This window comes from Lissotriton helveticus, chromosome 2_2, assembly GCF_964261635.1.
Source record: "Lissotriton helveticus chromosome 2_2, aLisHel1.1, whole genome shotgun sequence".
In the NCBI taxonomy this organism is placed as follows: Eukaryota; Metazoa; Chordata; class Amphibia; order Caudata; family Salamandridae; genus Lissotriton; species Lissotriton helveticus.
This window is the reverse complement of record NC_136060.1, coordinates 339,704,600-339,725,677: the sequence shown is the minus strand read 5'-3', so window position 1 is coordinate 339,725,677 and position 21,078 is coordinate 339,704,600. Positions and strand designations below refer to the sequence as shown.

The 21,078-nt window shown below is 42.3% G+C and overlaps 1 protein-coding gene across 1 annotated transcript in view; it reads left to right on the top strand.

Moving 5' to 3' along the window:
- JAKMIP1 (janus kinase and microtubule interacting protein 1) overlaps window positions 1-21,078 on the top strand; it is a 1,395,482-nt gene that overhangs the window by 1,366,753 nt on the left and 7,651 nt on the right. The window contains 1 exon segment of the mRNA XM_078678490.1: window positions 2,471-2,515. Within this exon segment, the coding sequence (XP_078534616.1) occupies window positions 2,471-2,515 (45 nt within the window).

Here is a 21,078-nt window from a genome sequence, read left to right as displayed (position 1 = left end):
CACCAAATTTTAATAATTCAGTGTATAATTATTGTTCTTCAGGAAAGCTTTATTCACCAACACTCTCAATCGTTAGGCTTCCTTGCCTGCTCATGCCCAAGTGGTGCTTTCAACCCCCTGGAATCTCCCAAAACACCAAGATTCCACAGAGCACTATGGCAACCCCATTAGGCATGACGGCCTGCCGTCAAGATTACAACTGTCTATAGTTGCAGTAATATGTACGTTGACATACTCTGCCATAGATATTTAATGCAAATGTTGTTTGTGTGTGTAAAGAAAGGCGATAGTTTGTAAGCTTCATGCCCAATGGGGTTGCCATAATGCTCTGTAGAATGAATTGTAAAGATGCCTTTGTGGTATAATAGCTATGGTGGACAATAAAGTCATACTTAATGATTGTGTTAGTGTTTTTGTTATCACACTCGAGGCCACCATGTTTGATGACGCCTGACCTCACTCCACTCTGTGATAAGTTAGGGAAAGTCCTCCCCTCATTGGCTAACCATCGATAAGGTTAGACAATCAAAGGAGGCGCCTAGAGCTTCAGTTTCCTGCTTCCTCTCCTAAAGTTTCCAGCTCCTCATGGGCTGTCGTGCTTCTCCGTTGCGCCACCTGGTGGGCCTGCCATCACCGCCGTGGCCTGATCAGTGCCTTATTGATAGTTTGGGTTCTTGTGTGTATGTCTCATTGTATGTGTATTTGTGCGCATTTGCTGTGAATGAGTAAGTGCACGTGTACAGGTGAATGCATGCCACATGTCTGCTTGTGTTTGTGAATGGACGGGTGTAAGTGTGTGTGCTAGTGACTGAAAGGGTGTGAATGTGTGTGCTTGTGGATGGGTGGAACTGAGTATGTAGTGTGTGCCGGCCCCACTACTTCTTCAGATTACCAGCCACCACTTTAATGAAAGCCATAGTATTGTACTGCATTACGTGAGATGGCTAGAATCCTTGCTCTTCTCAAAATGTTTTTACATAATAATGATCAATCCTAGCAGTTTAGGGATCTCTGACAAACATTTGTTTCTTAAAAAAGAAATGTATAGTTTTGTTTAAAATGTTTTGCTATTCACAATGTGCATGTAGGAGTCTCAATAAATATGGTGAAATATAAGATTCATCATCCATTTTTATTACCACCCACCATTTTTTATGATATGTTATGATATGATATGAAAAAGAAATGTATAGAGCGCACGTTCACCAACGGTTTCTTGGCGCTTTAGGACAGGACTGCAATGAGGTGACCTTAATTAATCAAAGGCTTGGGAAAACAACCAAGTCTTCAGGGCTCTCCTAAATAAACAATACGAAGGGATAAGGCAGAGATCAGGAGGGAGGGTGTTCCAAAACTGAGGTGCTTGAAAAGCGAATCTTAGTCCCCCAAGCCTTTTACGCTTGAAAGGACAGACAGACAACAGATTAAAACCAGAAGAGCTAAGGACTCGGAAAGGAATGTAGCGATGAAGGCGGGAGGCAATGAAGGCCGGGCCTTGATGAGAGAGGGCCTGGTGAGTCAAGCAGCCCACCTTGAAGAGGCTGCGCTGGATTACAGGAAGCCAGTGCAGACTCCTCAAGAGAGGTTTAACAGAGCTAGTCCTAGGTTGCCGGAAGATCAATCTGGCCGCTTGGTTTTGGATGAGTTGAAGTTGATGGGACTGGTAGAGAGGAATACCAATATACAATGAGTTCACATAGTCGACACGGGAAATCACCAGACCCAGCGTAACTTGAACCAGGGCTTCATAAGTAAGGAATCTGCTGATCTTTCTGATGCGGCGTAGATGAAAAAAGCACGCCGACATCACAGATTTAATTTGAGGTATCATAGACAGATCCTTACTATGGATTGTATGGCGTGTTTTGCTGCTGAATATACTTTTAATTGAAAGGAATTCAGGAATGTCTAGTGCTGGGGTGCCCAACATAGTTCTAGAAGACCCGGATCCATTCCAGATGTTCAAGATAAACACTACAGAAATTAGTTTGATTTGTTTTACATTGATTTTTGTAATGTGCGGACGCTGAAAATGTGCCATTTATGCATTTCTTTGGACACATATGGCCTAGAAAGACGTTTCTAAAGATGGTTAACATTTATTTTAAATGAAATATCCATATGCATCTGTATTAGTTGATTGTTTTATACAATAGTTTCAGTTCCCCTTTTGTAGTCTATTTTTAACACAGTAAGTTCACGACAGCTCATTATTTTGATGAATTGTAAAGATGTATTTGATGATAATGGCTAAATTAGGACCACGAACTGCCTAATACATCAGAATGTTCTGTATTTTATAAAGCACCAAGTGGCTTATTTGTTGTTTATTTCTTATAGAATATGATGTAATTTGCAATGTTATCAAAAAATTCCGTGTAACATATCTTACATCTCTTTCTTCTTTTTTTCTTGTTTTATTTTGATGTTATGTTATAGTTTTTGTTCCTATTTTTATTTTTCTCACTAGCGTTCATTCTGTGGCCTTGATGATAAATCTGCGTGGATAAAAATGGTTGGTATTCTTGTTCCTACTTTAAATTAACACAAATAGCATTTTAAAAACTTAAATTCATATTTTTAAGAATTATTCTTTATACTACATGCATAACATTGTTACAATTTCTATCAGTATTGACAATAAACATTAAGGGATGAACAGTATGGGCCCCATTAGGAAGGCGGGTGGATTGCCCCCGCCGGGCCAGCTGTAGTCACCGCCAGGCCGGCGGGGGCGATCCGCCCGCCATCCTTGCAGAAATGACCCCCGCCATATTACAATGGCTGGGAGGTCCGCGGCGGATGGAAAGACCGTCCGCCGCTTTTTCACCCGGTCGACATGTCGACCGGGCAGAAAAGAGTTCAATATGGTGGTGGTGTCTGAAAGACACTGCCAGCCATATTAGAATGTGGGTTTTGAAATGCCTTTCCGTGGCGGCAAGGCATGCAGAGTGTGCTTGGGGGGCCCGTTGCAGGACCCCAGGGACTCCGGGGGGATGGGGAGTGCACATAGGGGGATTGCACCGCCCTCCACAATGTTAGGAATGCAGGAAGTGCCCGCCACTGTGGCGGGCGCATTCTAATGGCACCCGCGGGGCCACGCCCTTATGGCGGGCGGTCCCTTTTTATGACGGGATGTCCGCCCTCCATACTAATATGCCCCTTTGTGTTTATCGTGGTAGGAACATAGCATGTTATTACCATGTTCACATGGCATATACGTGTCCTGAAAACCTTTAAAGTGCCATGTCAAGACAAACATACATTTAAAAAAACAGATAAGGCAAACATACATCTAAAAAAACAGATAATACAATTTAAAAAGTTAAACAATTACAATAAGAATTTGTATAGCCCCATATCATGAACGCCAGATTCCCACAGATAACACTTTTACTTTATGTCCATTAATTAAAGTGACTGGTTTATCTAATACTTGCAATTAAACCCGTCTTATACTACCCTCATCAAGAGCTAATACAAGTACAATGGACAGATAGCAACATTACCTGCATGATATCTTGCAATTCATATAGTCCATTTGCATTCCCAAATAACATTATTGTTGAAGAGAAATTTGTCACTGTAGATGACTAGACCACTAGCTGACCTGGTCAGCGTTGGTTCTGCCTCTACTTCCCCTGGTGAAGAACTGCCCATCATAGTTGAGATGGCCACCATCCTGGTGTGGCTCTCCATGATGGAAACACATCTGCTAGTGCAGCATATGCCCTTTCATCACACTTGAATCGAAAGTGGGTCTCCAGGTTTTGTTTCACCACATGGGGGCCGATTACGATAAGGCCCTGTAAGGTTCTAGGGCCGCATTGTAATGGGCCGGTCGGATTCCTTTCCAACTGCCTCATTTTGATGGAGGTAGTCGGAAAGGAATCCGAAATCATTCCGACTGGCTTCCGACGGGTTCTGAGAGCCCATCTGCCAGTCTGTCCGACATGGAAACCATGTCAGAAAACATGTTAGGGGGCCCCTGCAGGGTCCCCTTTCGTGCACCGCCTCGGGTTTGAGGCCGGGGGCACCGTTGATCACCTTGCGGCACGCACCTTGAGGTTCCTTCCAAGGGGTGCAGGGATGAACTGCACCTCCCATTTCGCTATGGGAGCATGCATTATGGCCGGTTAATGGCTGTAAGGCATGCTCCCATCGTGAAATATAGCAATGGGTCAGGACCGATGAACTGGTGTCGGTCGGTCCCATGAACGAGTCGGTGTTGGGCAGAAGTGATTCTGCCCAATATCATAATGAGACCATTGGTGTTCTCTATTGCTTTTCAGCAACAAATCCCCCAACTAAGGCTTGTTGCTGAAATGAGAAAGACCAGTATCCCTGACACAGAGAGTTTTCTCCCTGCGCCATGGTGCTATTTTGTGCAAAATCCTGAAAAGACAAATATTGTAGAGAAACAAAAACTTCTAACACAAGACCGTTCGAAATAATGGGCACTGGGTCACATTTTTTTAATTAATTTGATAGTAAATTATTTAGTGACTCTCGTTTGTGTTGGTCACATGTACAATAGCTCTGTACTGAAATGTGTCTGTGTTTCAGATGCTGTTTTGCTAAATTCTATCAATTATTCAAAGCTAATTATTTACAAATGAGCTGGTAAAAATGGTTGACTTGTTACAAGCAACATCAAAAAATAAAATGATGGACAGAGTGTTGAAACTTTTCAAACACTCACCCCCAGTAACAGATCTGGGTTTAATCCACCGTTATTTTCCTCCCCATGTCACTCCAGTTTGGACCCAGTCATATGCAAATCAGTCTGGATCCTTCTCCCCATGGGAACTGTCTAGCCGAAATTGCCAAGCCAGTTCCTCCCTGGATTAGAGACAAGCATCCTGGGACTGGCTTCAGGCTATCGCAACTCATCAGCCAGGCTAGTATGAATCCAGTGGTGCAGCGAGCAAGGGACCCACGTCTGGGCATACCCTTAGCCACTTAGGGCGCACATAGCAGCGTCACAAAATAAAATGATGGATGGAGTGTTGAAACTTCTCAAACACTCACCCCCCAGTTATAGATCTGGGTTTAATGCATCATAATAGTTTTGCTTGTTTCTGGTCCAGGGGGGCTGAACTGTTCTCATGGGGATCAGGGTCAAGACTGATTTGTATATGTCTGGGTCTAAATTGGGGTGGCATGGTAGGCAAAAGAACAATGGATGTAACCAAGATCTCTTGACTGGGGGTGAGTGTGTGAAAAGTTTCAGCACACTGGCCCTTCATCTTGTTGAGTTTACTGACTTGTTACAAGCCTCAGACCTGTGGGCGGCAATGATTAGCAAAGCATTAACCTGCATTTTATTCCTTTCAGTAAACCATTAAATTACATAAAGGTTCAGAGAAAAAGTACTAATTCCCACACTTTCTGGATCTTACTGGCAGAACTGCATGCATACAACCTATAATCTTTAGTTGGAAGAAGAAGTAAACGAGTCCTGCCACATTTATTTTCAAACTAACATAGCCTATGTTGCTTAATAAGATGCTGGTGGCTCTGGCTGCCTCGAAGAAAGTGCATATTTCTGTAGTTCTCCCATTTTTTTCTGAATGGACATACTGGCATATCTAACTCTGGGCACTGGGAGGCTGCTGAACACCCACAATTGTATGTGATATTCCCCATAATCATGGTAATAAATGGCTAATTTGCAAGTAAGTATCTATAAAAAGGGAGGAGGACCCCACACAGACTTGTAAGGGACTGGGGGGAAAATAATGTACAAAGGAAAAAAGTCCCAATAACAAATGGACAACAAGGGATATGTCCGATTTGAATATTCCTACTAAGGGTGTCTAACTAAAACAGCATGCCAAGTTCTTGGGCGGGAAAGGCAAAGGTACAATATAGTGTTTTAAGATAGTAACCGTATCACTAGAGGGACAGTTGTAGATTTACACAAATTACACACATTACTTTAGGCTATAATAATCATTGAGACTTATCACAGTACATGTTTGGTAAAACTCTGTTATCAAATTTATTAACACAATCAATTTACAATTAATCAGTTCATGCAAAAAACAATTTTAAAACCATGTCTCACTAGACATTAATACTAGACATTGATAAAAACGTATTCTTTTTATACAAAACAATTAAAAAACAAGAAGAATCACAAAAGTTGAAGCGGCGTTTCGGTTTTCTTTTAGTACACCTTCTTCAGGACTGATTCTAAACAGTTAGAAAACACAGAGTTACCATCCTTTTTTACATTTGTACAGCATTCTACAAAAATATCTCTATATCGCACATTGTCCCACAGATATGTTTACAGTTGCCTATATCATATAATTTTTGCTCAATAATCCCAGACACTTGTGCCAGTAATCATTTGCTTAAAAAACACAATAGCACACTCTTTTTTTCATAGTGTCATCTCCATGTTAACCCCTTGGTTATTCTTTTCTTCAACACTTTCAACACATGTTTATACAGTTAAATTTTGTTTGCCTTTCCCTTGGAATTTATATCCAATGCTGTTAAACCCACCATTCCGACATTCTACTATAAAGAATTGTCTATAGCCCGCCTACCTTATTCCAGGTGGAGTAAAATGGCTCTACTGGAGAGTGCTGGCTATCCCAAGAAGTTTTCTATGGGCTTTTCGGTAGAGGACGAATCACAGGATGCCGTGTTCAATTAACAAAGTGTGAGCTCTCTAAATGAAAATGTTTATTTTTTAGCGGACCATTCTTAGGAATTTTTATTGTTGCTCTGACAAGTAGCTACTTAATATTAAGCGGGCAATACCACCGCTACATACCTCTTAGATTTAGGAGTTAGATCAATGCTCATCTTGTAGCCATCTACATCTATTTGTAGGCCTCAGGATATATCTATGGACACGAAGAAACACATTTTCCCCTTAGTTGATAAATTTGCATAGAAAATCCTGCATCTGTTTATTTATGATATAGTATAGTTAACCTACTACCTGTGGCTGGGATGTGTTCTTGCTGAATTTTTCTGCCAGGAGGAGCCACCGTATTAAATACCACTTTTGTTGGTTCTTTCCCTGAAAAATTCCAACTATTCCCTCAATTAATGTTTCAATAAATAACTTAGCCAGGGGTCTAGGTTTCTGTTGTTGTATCACTCACCATATAGGTTAGATTGAAGAACCGCTGCTGACTAGATCTTCTCTCAATTCGATCAATGGTAAGCAGGTAACAGATAACCAAACTCGTAATTCTGTGGTTATCTGTAAAGGTATTAGGCATATTGTCACTTCTAAGCCCTTCTCACTGTGTCAACATTATCTGTCATTACTTCTCCGACTATTTAAATTGGCTTCCGTTTTTAAGTTCAAGCGCAAGAAGGTACCTCGTTCATTTACCATAATGTCTCAACATTGTCATTTAACGAATTTCCCTCTATATCTTTAAAATATGACTCGACTACCTCCATTATTGCTGCACGGGCTTAATATGCTCCACCCTCATGTGATCACCGCACATACCCAGTGGACCTTGTGCCAATTTACTTAATATAAGAGATCTTAGAAATGGTACTCAATTACGAGCTTTCCTACTCAATGACTGAAGAAACTGAAGAAACTCGTAACCGATATTTTCCCAGTCCGAGGGTAGAGACGTTCACTCTCACTTACCCTCTTTTTTTCTTTCGGCCTCCCTGCTCCTGTATCCTGGCAGTGCGTCTCCTCCAGTCGATGTTTTAAAAAACGAAAGGAATGACTGACGACGTATTTCCGGGTTTATATGCCTCCCGCTTTCTCGTTGGGCGCCCGTTCTACGTCAGCTGATTGGTCGGAATCTGACCAATCTAGGGAGCGTTGCTATGGATAAACGACGCATATCCTACCTTTTCTTTCTTACTTCCTATTGGTTCACGGCGTTTTCTACCGTTGAGTCTCATTGGTTCCATACACTAATGCGTTACTATGGTAATGTGCGCTAGTGTTTTGCCACGGAGGTTACGGCCACATAGCTTGGTCATAATATATTACATCGTTCTGCTATGATCTTTTCAGATATTATACTCACGATATTGGCTTTGTATTCTAGTTATTCATGCGCACATTACACAAAGCGTTATTGCTGTTTTCTCACATCTATTATTACCGCAAGTATATTACTATGGGGGTACTAGTCTCTGTTGTTCAACGAACTGTGTTCCTATATGGCTCAAAGTTAATCTGTTGATACGTTCTCACAAATAACAACATACTATACTGACCGCCCTCTTTAGCGATAATAACTGTATGTTATATTTATTCATGTACCCATTGCCCACATACATTTCTGCTATTATATCTCCTCTTATTGTTCACGCAAATATATTTCTATGGGGATATTGGTATTCAGTCATGCAGGAGCTCGGTCCCTGGGTGGCTCCATGTTTAACTATTATTACGTTTTAATATCCTCCTACAGAGTATCCTGGTCTTACGTTTTTTAATCATCATAAAGAGTATCCTGGTCACCATCATTAGTATGTCTAAGTGCTATAACAGATTACAAATTTTCAGTTCCTATTCTGATCTACTGAGTTTATTTAATAATTTTCTCCCAGTCTTCTCTTGAATTCAGACCAAGTCTTACACTGTTAAGGGTAGACATATAAAATTGTTCCCTTTTCTTTCTTTTATCATTCAAATTGCCCCCTCTCTTACTCACTGTTATTCTTTCTAGTCCGCACCATCTCAGATCATCAATCCCATGGCCGGCTGACCTCCAATGTTCAATAAGAGGTGCTCCAATTTTATTAGTTCTAAGGGCTGAGCGGTGCTCGTTTAAACGAAGCCTGATTTCCCTAGATGTCTCACCCACATATGATTTCTGACAGGGACACTGGATCAAGTAAATTGCATTTTTGGTCCTACAGTTGATAAAACTTTTGATGTTTACCGATCTGTCATTAACTGTGACTTTGTTCCCTTTGATAATACTTGTGCAATTAACACATCCCGTACAGGGGTATGTACCCGTGGGTAAAGGGTTGCCATCAATGGTCGGTTGCAGATTCTTAGGCGTTTCCCTGTATGTATGGACAAGACAATTCCTAATTGTTTTGTTTCTCCTATATGAGAACATAGGCTTTGGGATAGGTATATTAGTTTTGTCTGCTACCAGGTGCCAATTTCTGTTAATGATATTTTTGACTTGATGGCTGACTTGTGAGAAGTTAGTTACAAACATAATAGGTTGTGGACCTTTTTGACTGTCATCTTTCGGTATAAAAAGATTTTCTCTATTAAAATATTTCGCCGGTTTATAGGCGTGCCTGACCATCCTTTTCGGATAGCCTCACTCTAAAAATTTAGTTTTCAAAGTTGTTGCATGTATATCATAATCCTGCATTGAGGTACAGTTTCTTCTTAATCGAAGAAATTGTCCGAATGGGATATTATTCTTCTGCGATGCTGGATGATTGCTGTCGAAATGTAGCATGCTATTCCTATCTGTGGGCTTTGTGTATAACTCCACAGTTAGGTAGCCGTCTGTCTGTTTGATTATAATATCAAGGAATTCCACATAGTGTTTGCTCGTGTGTGATGTGAATTTAAGATTCACATCGCCCAAATTGAGCCAGATTAAGAACTCATTCAAGGTCTCCATTTCACCGGTCCATATAAAGAATATGTCATCTATATAACGACCCCATTCTGAGATGTTTTCATAGAACGGGGCGGTCCTGTTATAGATGTGCTTGTCTTCAAATCTGGAGACATATAAACAGGCCAGGCTCGGGGCACATGTAGCCCCCATACTGGTACCCTTAGTTTGTCTAAATAGTTCATCCTTGTACATGAAAATGTTGTTTCATGACCTTTTTAAAGAGGTCGAAGGATTGAGGTTCAATCCGGAAACCCAAGTGTTAGTGATTTTGGATATCGAAGCACTATACACGAACATTCCCCAGGACAATACTATAGAGATCATGGAAGAAATTTTAAGTGCCAGTCAACAAGATCCGACAGACCATCAAATGTTCATTTTAGAGTGTATAACCTTGATCCTCAAAAACAACATTTTCATGTACAAGGATGAACTATTTAGACAAACTAAGGGTACCAGTATGGGGGCTACATGTGCCCCGAGCCTGGCCTGTTTATATGTCTCCAGATTTGAAGACAAGCACATCTATAACAGGACCGCCCCGTTCTATGAAAACATCTCAGAATGGGGTCGTTATATAGATGACATATTCTTTATATGGACCGGTGAAATGGAGACCTTGAATGAGTTCTTAATCTGGCTCAATTTGGGCGATGTGAATCTTAAATTCACATCACACACGAGCAAACACTATGTGGAATTCCTTGATATTATAATCAAACAGACAGACGGCTACCTAACTGTGGAGTTATACACAAAGCCCACAGATAGGAATAGCATGCTACATTTCGACAGCAATCATCCAGCATCGCAGAAGAATAATATCCCATTCGGACAATTTCTTCGATTAAGAAGAAACTGTACCTCAATGCAGGATTATGATATACATGCAACAACTTTGAAAACTAAATTTTTAGAGAGAGGCTATCCGAAAAGGATGGTCAGGCACGCCTATAAACCGGCGAAATATTTTAATAGAGAAAATCTTTTTATACCGAAAGATGACAGTCAAAAAGGTCCACAACCTATTATGTTTGTAACTAACTTCTCACAAGTCAGCCATCAAGTCAAAAATATCATTAACAGAAATTGGCACCTGGTAGCAGACAAAACTAATATACCTATCCCAAAGCCTATGTTCTCATATAGGAGAAACAAAACAATTAGGAATTCTCTTGTCCATACATACAGGGAAACGCCTAAGAATCTGCAACCGACCATTGATGGCAACCCTTTACCCACGGGTACATACCCCTGTACGGGATGTGTTAATTGCACAAGTATTATCAAAGGGAACAAAGTCACAGTTAATGACAGATCGGTAAACATCAAAAGTTTTATCAACTGTAGGACCAAAAATGCAATTTACTTGATCCAGTGTCCCTGTCAGAAATCATATGTGGGTGAGACATCTAGGGAAATCAGGCTTCGTTTAAACGAGCACCGCTCAGCCCTTAGAACTAATAAAATTGGAGCACCTCTTACTGAACATTGGAGGTCAGCCGGACATGGGATTGATGATCTGAGATGGTGCGGACTAGAAAGAATAACAGTGAGTAAGAGAGGGGGCAATTTGAATGATAAAAGAAAGAAAAGGGAACAATTTTATATGTCTACCCTTAACAGTGTAAGACTTGGTCTGAATTCAAGAGAAGACTGGGAGAAAATTATTAAATAAACTCAGTAGATCAGAATAGGAACTGAAAATTTGTAATCTGTTATAGCACTTAGACATACTAATGATGGTGACCAGGATACTCTTTATGATGATTAAAAAACGTAAGACCAGGATACTCTGTAGGAGGATATTAAAACGTAATAATAGTTAAACATGGAGCCACCCAGGGACCGAGCTCCTGCATGACTGAATACCAATATCCCCATAGAAATATATTTGCGTGAACAATAAGAGGAGAAATAATAGCAGAAATGTATGTGGGCAATGGGTACATGAATAAATATAACATACAGTTATTATCGCTAAAGAGGGCGGTCAGTACAGTATGATGTTATTTGTGAGAACGCATCAACAGATTAACTTTGAGCCATATAGGAACACAGTTCGTTGAACAACAGAGACTAGTACCCCCATAGTAATATACTTGCGGTAATAATAGATGTGAGAAAACAGCAATAACGCTTTGTGTAATGTGCGCATGAATAACTAGAATACAAAGCCAATATCGTGAGTATAATATCTGAAAAGATCATAGCAGAACGATGTAATATATTATGACCAAGCTATGTGGCCGTAACCTCCGTGGCAAAACACTAGCGCACATTACCATAGTAACGCATTAGTGTATGGAACCAATGAGACTCAACGGTAGAAAACGCCGTGAACCAATAGGAAGTAAGAAAGAAAAGGTAGGATATACGTCGTTTATCCATAGCAACGCTCCCTAGATTGGTCAGATTCCGACCAATCAGCTGACGTAGAACGGGCGCCCAACGAGAAAGCGGGAGGCATATAAACCCGGAAATACGTCGTCAGTCATTCCTTTCGTTTTTTAAAACATCGACTGGAGGAGACGCACTGCCAGGATACAGGAGCAGGGAGGCCGAAAGAAAAAAAGAGGGTAAGTGAGAGTGAACGTCTCTACCCTCGGACTGGGAAAATATCGGTTACGAGTTTCTTCAGTTTCTTCAGTCATTGAGTAGGAAAGCTCGTAATTGAGTACCATTTCTAAGATCTCTTATATTAAGTAAATTGGCACACTAAGGAGATCATAGCACAAGGTGCACTGGGTATGTGCAGTGATCACACGAGGGTGGAGCATATTAAGCCCGTGCAGAAATAATGGAGGTAGTCGAGTCATATTTTAAAGATATAGAGGGAAATTCGTTAAATGACAATGTTGAGACATTATGGTAAATGAACGAGGTACCTTCTTGCGCTTGAACTTAAAAATGGAAGCCAAAAATGGAAGCCAATTTAAATAGTCGGAGAAGTAATGACAGATAATGTTGACACAGTGAGAAGGGCTTAAAAGTGACAATATGCCTAATACCTTTACAGATAACCACAGAATTACGAGTTTGGTTATCTGTTACCTGCTTACCATTGATCGAATTGAGAGAAGATCTAGTCAGCAGCGGTTCTTCAATCTAACCTATATGGTGAGTGATACAACAACAGAAAACTAGACCCCTGGCTAAGTTATTTATTGAAACATTAATTGAGGGAATAATTGGAATTTTTCAGGGAAAGAACCAACAAAAGTGGTATTTAATACGGTGGCTCCTCCTGGCAGAAAAATTCAGCAAGAACACATCCCAGCCACAGGTAGTAGGTTAACTATACTATATCATAAATAAACAGATGCAGGATTTTCTATGCAAATTTATCAACTAAGGGGAAAATTTGTTTCTTCGTGTCCATAGATATATCCTGAGGCCTACAAATAGATGTAGATGGCTACAAGATGAGCATTGATCTAACTCCTAAATCTAAGAGGTATGTAGCGGTGGTATTGCCCGCTTAATATTAAGTAGCTACTTGTCAGAGCAACAATAAAAATTCCTAAGAATGGTCCGCTAAATAATAAACATTTTCATTTAGAGAGCTCACACTTTGTTAATTGAACACGGCATCCTGTGATTCGTCCTCTACCGAAAAGCCCATAGAAAACTTTTTGGGATAGCCAGCACTCTCCAGTAGAGCCATTTTACTCCACCTGGAATAAGGTAGGCGGGCTATAGACAATTCTTTATAGTAGAATGTCGGAATGGTGGGTTTAACAGCATTGGATATAAATTCCAAGGGAAAGGCAAACAAAATTTAACTGTATAAACATGTGTTGAAAGTGTTGAAGAAAAGAATAACCAAGGGGTTAACATGGAGATGACACTATGAAAAAAAGAGTGTGCTATTGTGTTTTTTAAGCAAATGATTACTGGCACAAGTGTCTGGGATTATTGAGCAAAAATTATATGATATAGGCAACTGTAAACATATCTGTGGGACAATGTGCGATATAGAGATATTTTTGTAGAATGCTGTACACATGTAACAATGGATGGTAACTCTGTGTTTTCTAACTGTTTAGAATCAGTCCTGAAGAAGGTGTACTAAAAGAAAACCGAAACGCCGCGTCGACTTTTGTGATTCTTCTTGTTTTTTAATTGTTTTGTATAAAAAGAATAAGTTTTTATCAATGTCTAGTATTAATGTCTAGTGAGACATGGTTTTAAAATTGTTTTTTGAATGAACTGATTAATTGTAAATTGATTGTGTTAATAAATTTGTTAACAGAGTTTTACCAAACATGTACTGTGATAAGTCTCAATGATTATTATAGCCTAAAGTAATGTGTGTAATTTGTGTAAATCTACAACTGTCCCTCTAGTGATACGGTTACTATCTTAAAACACTATATTGTACCTTTGCCTTTCCCGCCCAAGAACTTGGCATGCTGTTTTAGTTAGACACCCTTAGTAGGAATATTCAAATCGGACATATCCCTTGTTGTCCATTTGTTATTGGGACTTTTTTCCTTTGTACATAATTTGCAAGTAAGGCCACAGTAATATGGAGCAAATAATGCACCAATCGCATAAATGTCAGATGTCACGTGTGAGCTGCAGTGTTTAATTACACCACTAGGGGTGACCCCAATACATGGCATCTGTATTGCACCTGCAACCCGGGACTGCTGTCACCAAAGACTGCAACTAGCACAGGTCAAAGTAAACCTTTTGTGACATGTTGAAAAACCTAATTGTAACATTAGTTGTGTCAACAATAAGTTGTGCTTTAGAACCCACAACATGCCAAATGTGGAATGGGCATGGATTTGCTGTAATAGAAATGACAAGAATCAGTCCTTCCATTTTCTAAAGATCTGAAGTAAGAAACAAAAATCACACTTTTCTAAGTTGGCTTAGGAAAGCACTCAAATATATCAGCTTGAGCATTATGACATATAGCAAAAATCTAATTCATTGGTGATCATAGATTTGAATAAGTAAGCCCCAAAGATAATTTTTGTAAAAGTTGTTCATCCCTAGCTGAAGCCTGAACAATACTAAAACTGTCTCTTCCAGGCTTCCGATCCAGTAGTGTCAGTAATTATATCTCCTCAAGGGCATGGCCAAGAGGACCAATATGGCAGTTACACAAAATTGAGATCCCGGGGCAAGGCACTCAAAATCTCTGACCCATCTGGCCATATCTGCATAACAGAGGCAGCTATATGTGGCAGGAGGCTCCGGGATGATGTTTGGGCCCTGTGCAAGCTTACTTCACTGGCTACTAGCCCCGATGGAGGTGGGGAAGCGCTGAAAGAGGCCCATGCGGGAGAAACCTGTAACACGGTCCTCCAAATCATGCCTGGCCTCCCTTTGCGGCCCATCTGTGACTGCCCGAAGAACTCCTGCTGTTGTTTGGGCTGCAGATGGGACTGCTGCTGCCAGGCATTGAGCCGAAAGCTGGTGTCAGACAACCTTGTGGAGGGAGCTGACTGGTGAGCGGCGGCACGAGGGCTGGCCTTGTTATGACCTGTCTTTGCCAAACCTGGCCTGGTGAGGACATGGGCACCTCAGAGGGCCCCCCTCTTGACGAGCAATGAGGCCTGCCGTGGGAAGGATGGAGGGAGCACCCTCTGCACTCCGGTCTGCATCGCCGCCCCAGGAACAAGTAGGACAGTAAGAAGTCCCCAGTGACAGCCCCTTCACAAGAACAAGCACAATCAGGAAGAAATCTGCACTGTTGGTGGTGAATTTCTCCCAGGGCTTGGCAGAGAGGTTGCAGCTTCATCCTCAGAGCACATTGATGACAACACCTCTTCCATGCCGCTGTTTTCACCACAGGGTTTGGAGTATCTCCCATGTGTGACCTCTCAGACGGCGGATGACCTCCTGTAGTAATCTGGGCAGCATTGGTGAGTTTACAGATTAGTTTACAGCAATTTCCATCACTATGTGCCCTCTCACTTCTCGGTTCGTTGGCCTGCACAGCTTCACTGAACGGAGTACACACCACTGGTTCCCCTGTTGACAAATTGGACCTTGGCACTCATACCCTGGAGAACGTTCACTACTTTTCTAGTGAGGTGCCAAACCTGCAATCCAAACCCTAATATAAATAAGCCCATATGGCGGGGGCACTGAGTTTTAATATGTTGGCATGAGAGGGAGATGCAATCTTGAGCAAAACATTGCAAAGTCAATTATCTTCTGTAGCGCAGAGGCATGCAGATAGACCTACTACTAGAGTCCCGCAGATCTGTAAAAGAGACTAAGGCTTCAAAAGTGCTGACAAAGTCAGGTCTGCACTAATTTCTCCACACATGAAAGAGGTGCTTTAGTATGAATAGAGACAGATACTTCCTTTATAACACAATCAGCGATAACTGACCAGGCGAGTAGGTTTGTTTCTGCTAGAGGGCAGGTTTGGAAGGGGATCCAACAGTTATTGGGAGCATATACACCACACATAGTGACCAGCAGGCGTTCCTACTGTGTCGACCCACCTAGCACAGTGGATGCACACCTCATGGATACCTGGGGAAGATTCTAACATTGTCCTAGATGTTGTGTTGTAGAATCCCACTCGGCCTTTCCACCGAGTACCGCCATTTACAACACAAATATGCTCTCTCTGTGGTTCCAGAAGTGGGCACCGGCAGATGTGTGGTATTTCCATACCTCTACTCTCAGGCTCTACTCGTTTTTTCGATCACACATTATTTATATGTGTGATTGCACTGAATAGTCTGCTCTGCAGACATTATCCCTCCTTTCATTACCTAGACAGATACATGCAATCTAGCCCCCTGTTAGTCGGCCTGGAGTGTGGCAAGGCCCTGCCACTCATACCGACATCGTGTCTTCCGGTCTCGATGCTGGAGGACCCTATGCTGCATGACTCAAATATGTGATTGCTTTGCTAATAGCGAAGGCTCAGACTTCTCCAAAGAACTGGAGTGGGAGGCGCTCAAGATGGTGTTGCATGGCCATTGTATTCAGAGTACTAGGTAGCCGGAAAACTGTCCAGAAAAAAGGACACCTACAATGAAATTGTGCACCACCCTCTCACATTCAAGCCAGCATGGTAATCTGTGAAATAGAAGCAAAAATACTTAAAACCTTTGTTGCATGGATTATACTGCTTACACTTACACTGCACATGCCCATTCATAGAGAGACACAACTGGTTGTTTATTAGACTGGGCAGTAAATAGGTGAAATACTTACCCATCACATCACTTTGAGATCTTGAACCTGCTCCTCTTGGGAGCAATCCAACCCGAACTGCCAAACCTGGTCCTGCCTGGACCGGAATCAATCATCCTGGGACCAGTTTCGGGGTAACACCTCTCAACAGTAAGGCTAGCTTGAATCCAGTGGCACAGCAAGCAAGGGACCCATGTCTAGGCATACCCATCCCACTTGGGGCAGAATGTGCTGCAGCAACAGATGATGGACGGAATGCTGAATGAATCAATCTTTTACCCCACGTCAAGAGATCTGGGTTAAATACATCATTATTTTGCTCACTACACCACCCCAGTTTGAACCCAGCAAAAATCCTCTAGATTAGTGTCAGTGGCAAAGCTTTGCCTTGACCGTAGCCTGGGGATTACTAAGAATGCTGTTCCTTATGCTGCATCCGTACCACCAGGCGGCCACCCTAATTTCGCTGACTTATATGAGAGTCTAGAGCTTCACGAATGGAAAGAGCCTGCTTTGAGAATCTAGGATACCTATTCAAGTAGAGTCAGCTATTGCCTTTTCAGGCGCTCAACAAGCAATTGACTTTACATACGGGCCAGCTCCTTGCACATGGTTAGTTCTTTCATATTGCAAATGATAACTGACACGGAAATGGCAACACATTAACTTGTACACACATTATAGACAATCAGACCGGTGCAGAGGCACATTAAGTGACATTACACTCTTGAGTCAGGCATACTCCCAAGCATTCCGGGGCATCCATCTCCACTTTCCATCCCTAGAGTGTGAATAACTGGTGCAATCTACTATAACATTGTGGGTAGTGGTGTAGCAAGGGGAGGACGGGGGTGGTCAGCTCCGAGTGGCACAAGTTTTGGGAGCTGTGGCTCACCCCCACACCACCCCTCTCTTACATGTCTAAAACTAGCACATATCTTCAGTACTGTTTCTTGTATTTTTAATGAATTCATCCTTGACCTACAGAACGGTCTTTTATTTTGATTTTCACTTAAATGGTTGTTGAGGTCCCACTTCTCTTTTTAGTTTCTCACCATTCCTTTGTCCTGAAGAATCTCCTGATCAATCTGCAGTCATTGTCTCGGCAAAATCACAAGAATACTATCAGCAGGCAACAAGGCCTTGGCAAATGTAAATATTGCATGCTGTGGTAAGGTGTATCGAGGTATGGGGGACCCCCCTGAGCACCTTACACTGCACTGCAGTCCACAGTGTTACGTAAACTCCCCAGCGCTGATACACTTGCGGATTCATTGCAAACTGGCCTCTGATTTCAAACTAAGTTGTCTCACCTGTTAGATCTGTCTGAGAGTATAGATGATCCCAGCCTTTGACCATGATGGTCCTTATGAGGGCACGGACGGTGACTTGCTTAATGCACCCAATCTCTTGTCCCCCAAGCCATCTCTCACCACATAGAAGTGGGATTCTGTAGCAGAGTTCTAGACTGCATGATCCCAACTGCAGTGCATGGTTGTGCACAAGATAACTCTGGTGCCACATGAAAGATATTGTTGTTGATAAATTAAATAATTGATAATTCGAGGTATATACTCATAAAAGCACAAGCAAACATTTAAAATACACATTAATTAAAAACATTATTTCATACATATAAGTATTTTTAAAACAGTTGCGCAGCTTCATCAAATAGAAAAGTTAACTAAAATTTTAAAACAATATCAGATTGCATTAAAAGATATAGCCCTCCGCCTAATGGACCATGCCCACCCCAAATACTTTGCTGTTCCCAGGACAGTAGACATGTAAGTGGATGTACAAATAATTCTTAGCCCCTCAACACCACTAGATGCCCCAAGGTTTCGACAAACTGGGGCCAACCATAGTCTCCTTGGAATGGCATAGGCCTCACACAAAAATTAAAAATGGCCTATACTTTCATTAGTTGCACCGCACATTGGGCAGCATGAGATATTAGAGCTCCGCCATCTACCCGTCAGGGATCTCAGGGGAAGGGAGCCAGACCTTAACTGGAAAAATAACTTCCTGTCCATTGGGGCAGTAATACTGTCCCAGTACTGTTCTAATACAGGACTCATTTTGAAATCCAGAAATCTACCCCCCATTGTGTCAGATTTTGTGCTTCTCCAGAGTCTACCATCTATGTAGTCCCAGTACAGGGACTTAATGTTGTTTTTACTTGGAAATGCTTCCCCAGATGGATTATCCCAGAGATTAGGGAGGCCAAGCTCACCCAGAGCAACCCTGAGGTTCTTTAACCAAGGTATTTTATGGAAGGTATCGGCTTTAATTAAGGCTAGAAACCCGTCGGCATAATGCCGAATCTCAGGGGTGGTCCAAAGGCGTCTCCAATAAAGAATAGGCTGTAGTCGAGCTCGGTCGCTAACAGATCTCCTCCCTAGATCGAGACCAAGCGGGATTAGTGGCGCACTCTGTGGGAGCCCCGTAATTCCCCTTAAGAACCTATTCTCTGATGTTTGCAGGGGGAGAAGCCGCACAAAGCCCCACACTTCTGCCCCGTATAGGGCTGACCCTATGGCTTTGGCGTCGTATACGACAAGAACCGGTTTTATAGGGTTAGTTTTGGATTTTGATTGCTCCACCCGTAGTGCCCCTGAGATCTGCTGGGTGCCTCAAAACCGCCTTTCCTATATGGTGGGACCAACCTGGCTTACTTGATATCTCAACCCCAAGATAAGTAAAAATACTAACTACCTCAAGCTCACTGTTGTTCAGGAAAATCCTTGGGCGAGGTCTACACCTTGGGGAAAAAGCCATCAGCTTGGTCTTGTTAACGTTAACTTCAAGGCCGTGCTCCTGACAGAAAACATCAAATATTTTAGAGCACGCTGCACACCAGCCGGAGTCTTGGACAAAATTAAAGTGTCGTCAGCGAACATCAGGATCGGGACCCTGAGGCCCGCTAACGAGGGAGCATCTACACTTACATCCAACATTCTACCCACGATCCCATTAATGAATAGGGAGAAGAGCAAGGGTGCCATTGCACACCCCTGCCGTACTCCTCGCTCAACCAGGAAATTGACGGAAGAGTCCCCATTCACCCCCCACTGGACTTTGGCAAAGTTGCACTCGTGCAACCTCATGATCAAGGTGAGCAACTCGGGTGGAACCCCCGTTCTGCTCAAAACTGACCAGAGTTTGCTCCTTGGGACCAGGCCGAAGGCAGCCCGCAAGTCGACAAAGGCGACATATAGGCTGCCCTCGCCAAGCAAAACCGTCCCCCACTGCAACATGGTGAAACGGAATACTTGGTCTACCGTGCTGGTCGCCCGCCGGAAACCTGCCTGGTAAGGAGACAAAGCATTATTCTCCTCAACCCAGTCCATCAGTTTGTTTACCACCATCTTCCCGATCACTTTTTGGACAGTGGCAATCAAACTTATTGGCCTATAATTGGCCGGGAGTGACCGATCTCCTTTCTTATAGATGGGTATAATAATTGCTCCCTTCCATGTTTCTGGGATTGCAGCCCCCATTGCGATGGCATTTCCCAGTAGGGTCACATACCTGGCCCATCGTACTTTATCGTTTTTAAATACATCGGAGGGTATCCCATCTAAACCCGGTGCCCTACCCCCTTGCAAGCTACTAATTACAAGTTTGGCTTCTTTCGGGGAAAACAAACTTCCAATGCAAAATACGGGTGAAATTGCTTCCACGTCCACGACTTCCTTTGTCTCTGCATACTGGGGTTTAAAGTACTCCACCCAGGCCTCCTCATCGACGTTATTGTCTGGTTTATTTGGGGTACCGCCTCTACCCCACTTTACAATTTTCCAGAAAAGCCTGGAATCCTTAGCCCCCGAGGCCTCGAGCAATTCGTCCCAGTACTCTTCATCCCACTTTTTCTTAGCCAGGCGAACACTAACATTATATTGCTTCCTGGCTGCACAGATCACAACCTTATCCCTAGTTCTAATTGCTCTACCCAATGCTAGTCTGGCTGCCCTACACTGCTTATTGAACCACCTAGCTGGTTTGGGTAAAACTTTCCTATTTGCCTTTAAAGGTCTAATAAAGTGAGGTTTTAAAAGGGAAAAAAAACTTGTTGTGTATATCTGTAGTTAACCTAGACCCTGGGATTATGGAGCTTACTGCCTCCATGGCGCCGATTGCAGAATCCACCTCAGAATTTATAAAGTCCATGGACTCCGCATTTGCCAACACACTTGGCCAATTAAGTCTACGTGTGTCGTTGGCTATGTCGGGCGACACTCCACCACAAGGTTGCGAACAACCTGTCATAGGCGTCCACCAATTATGGGTGACA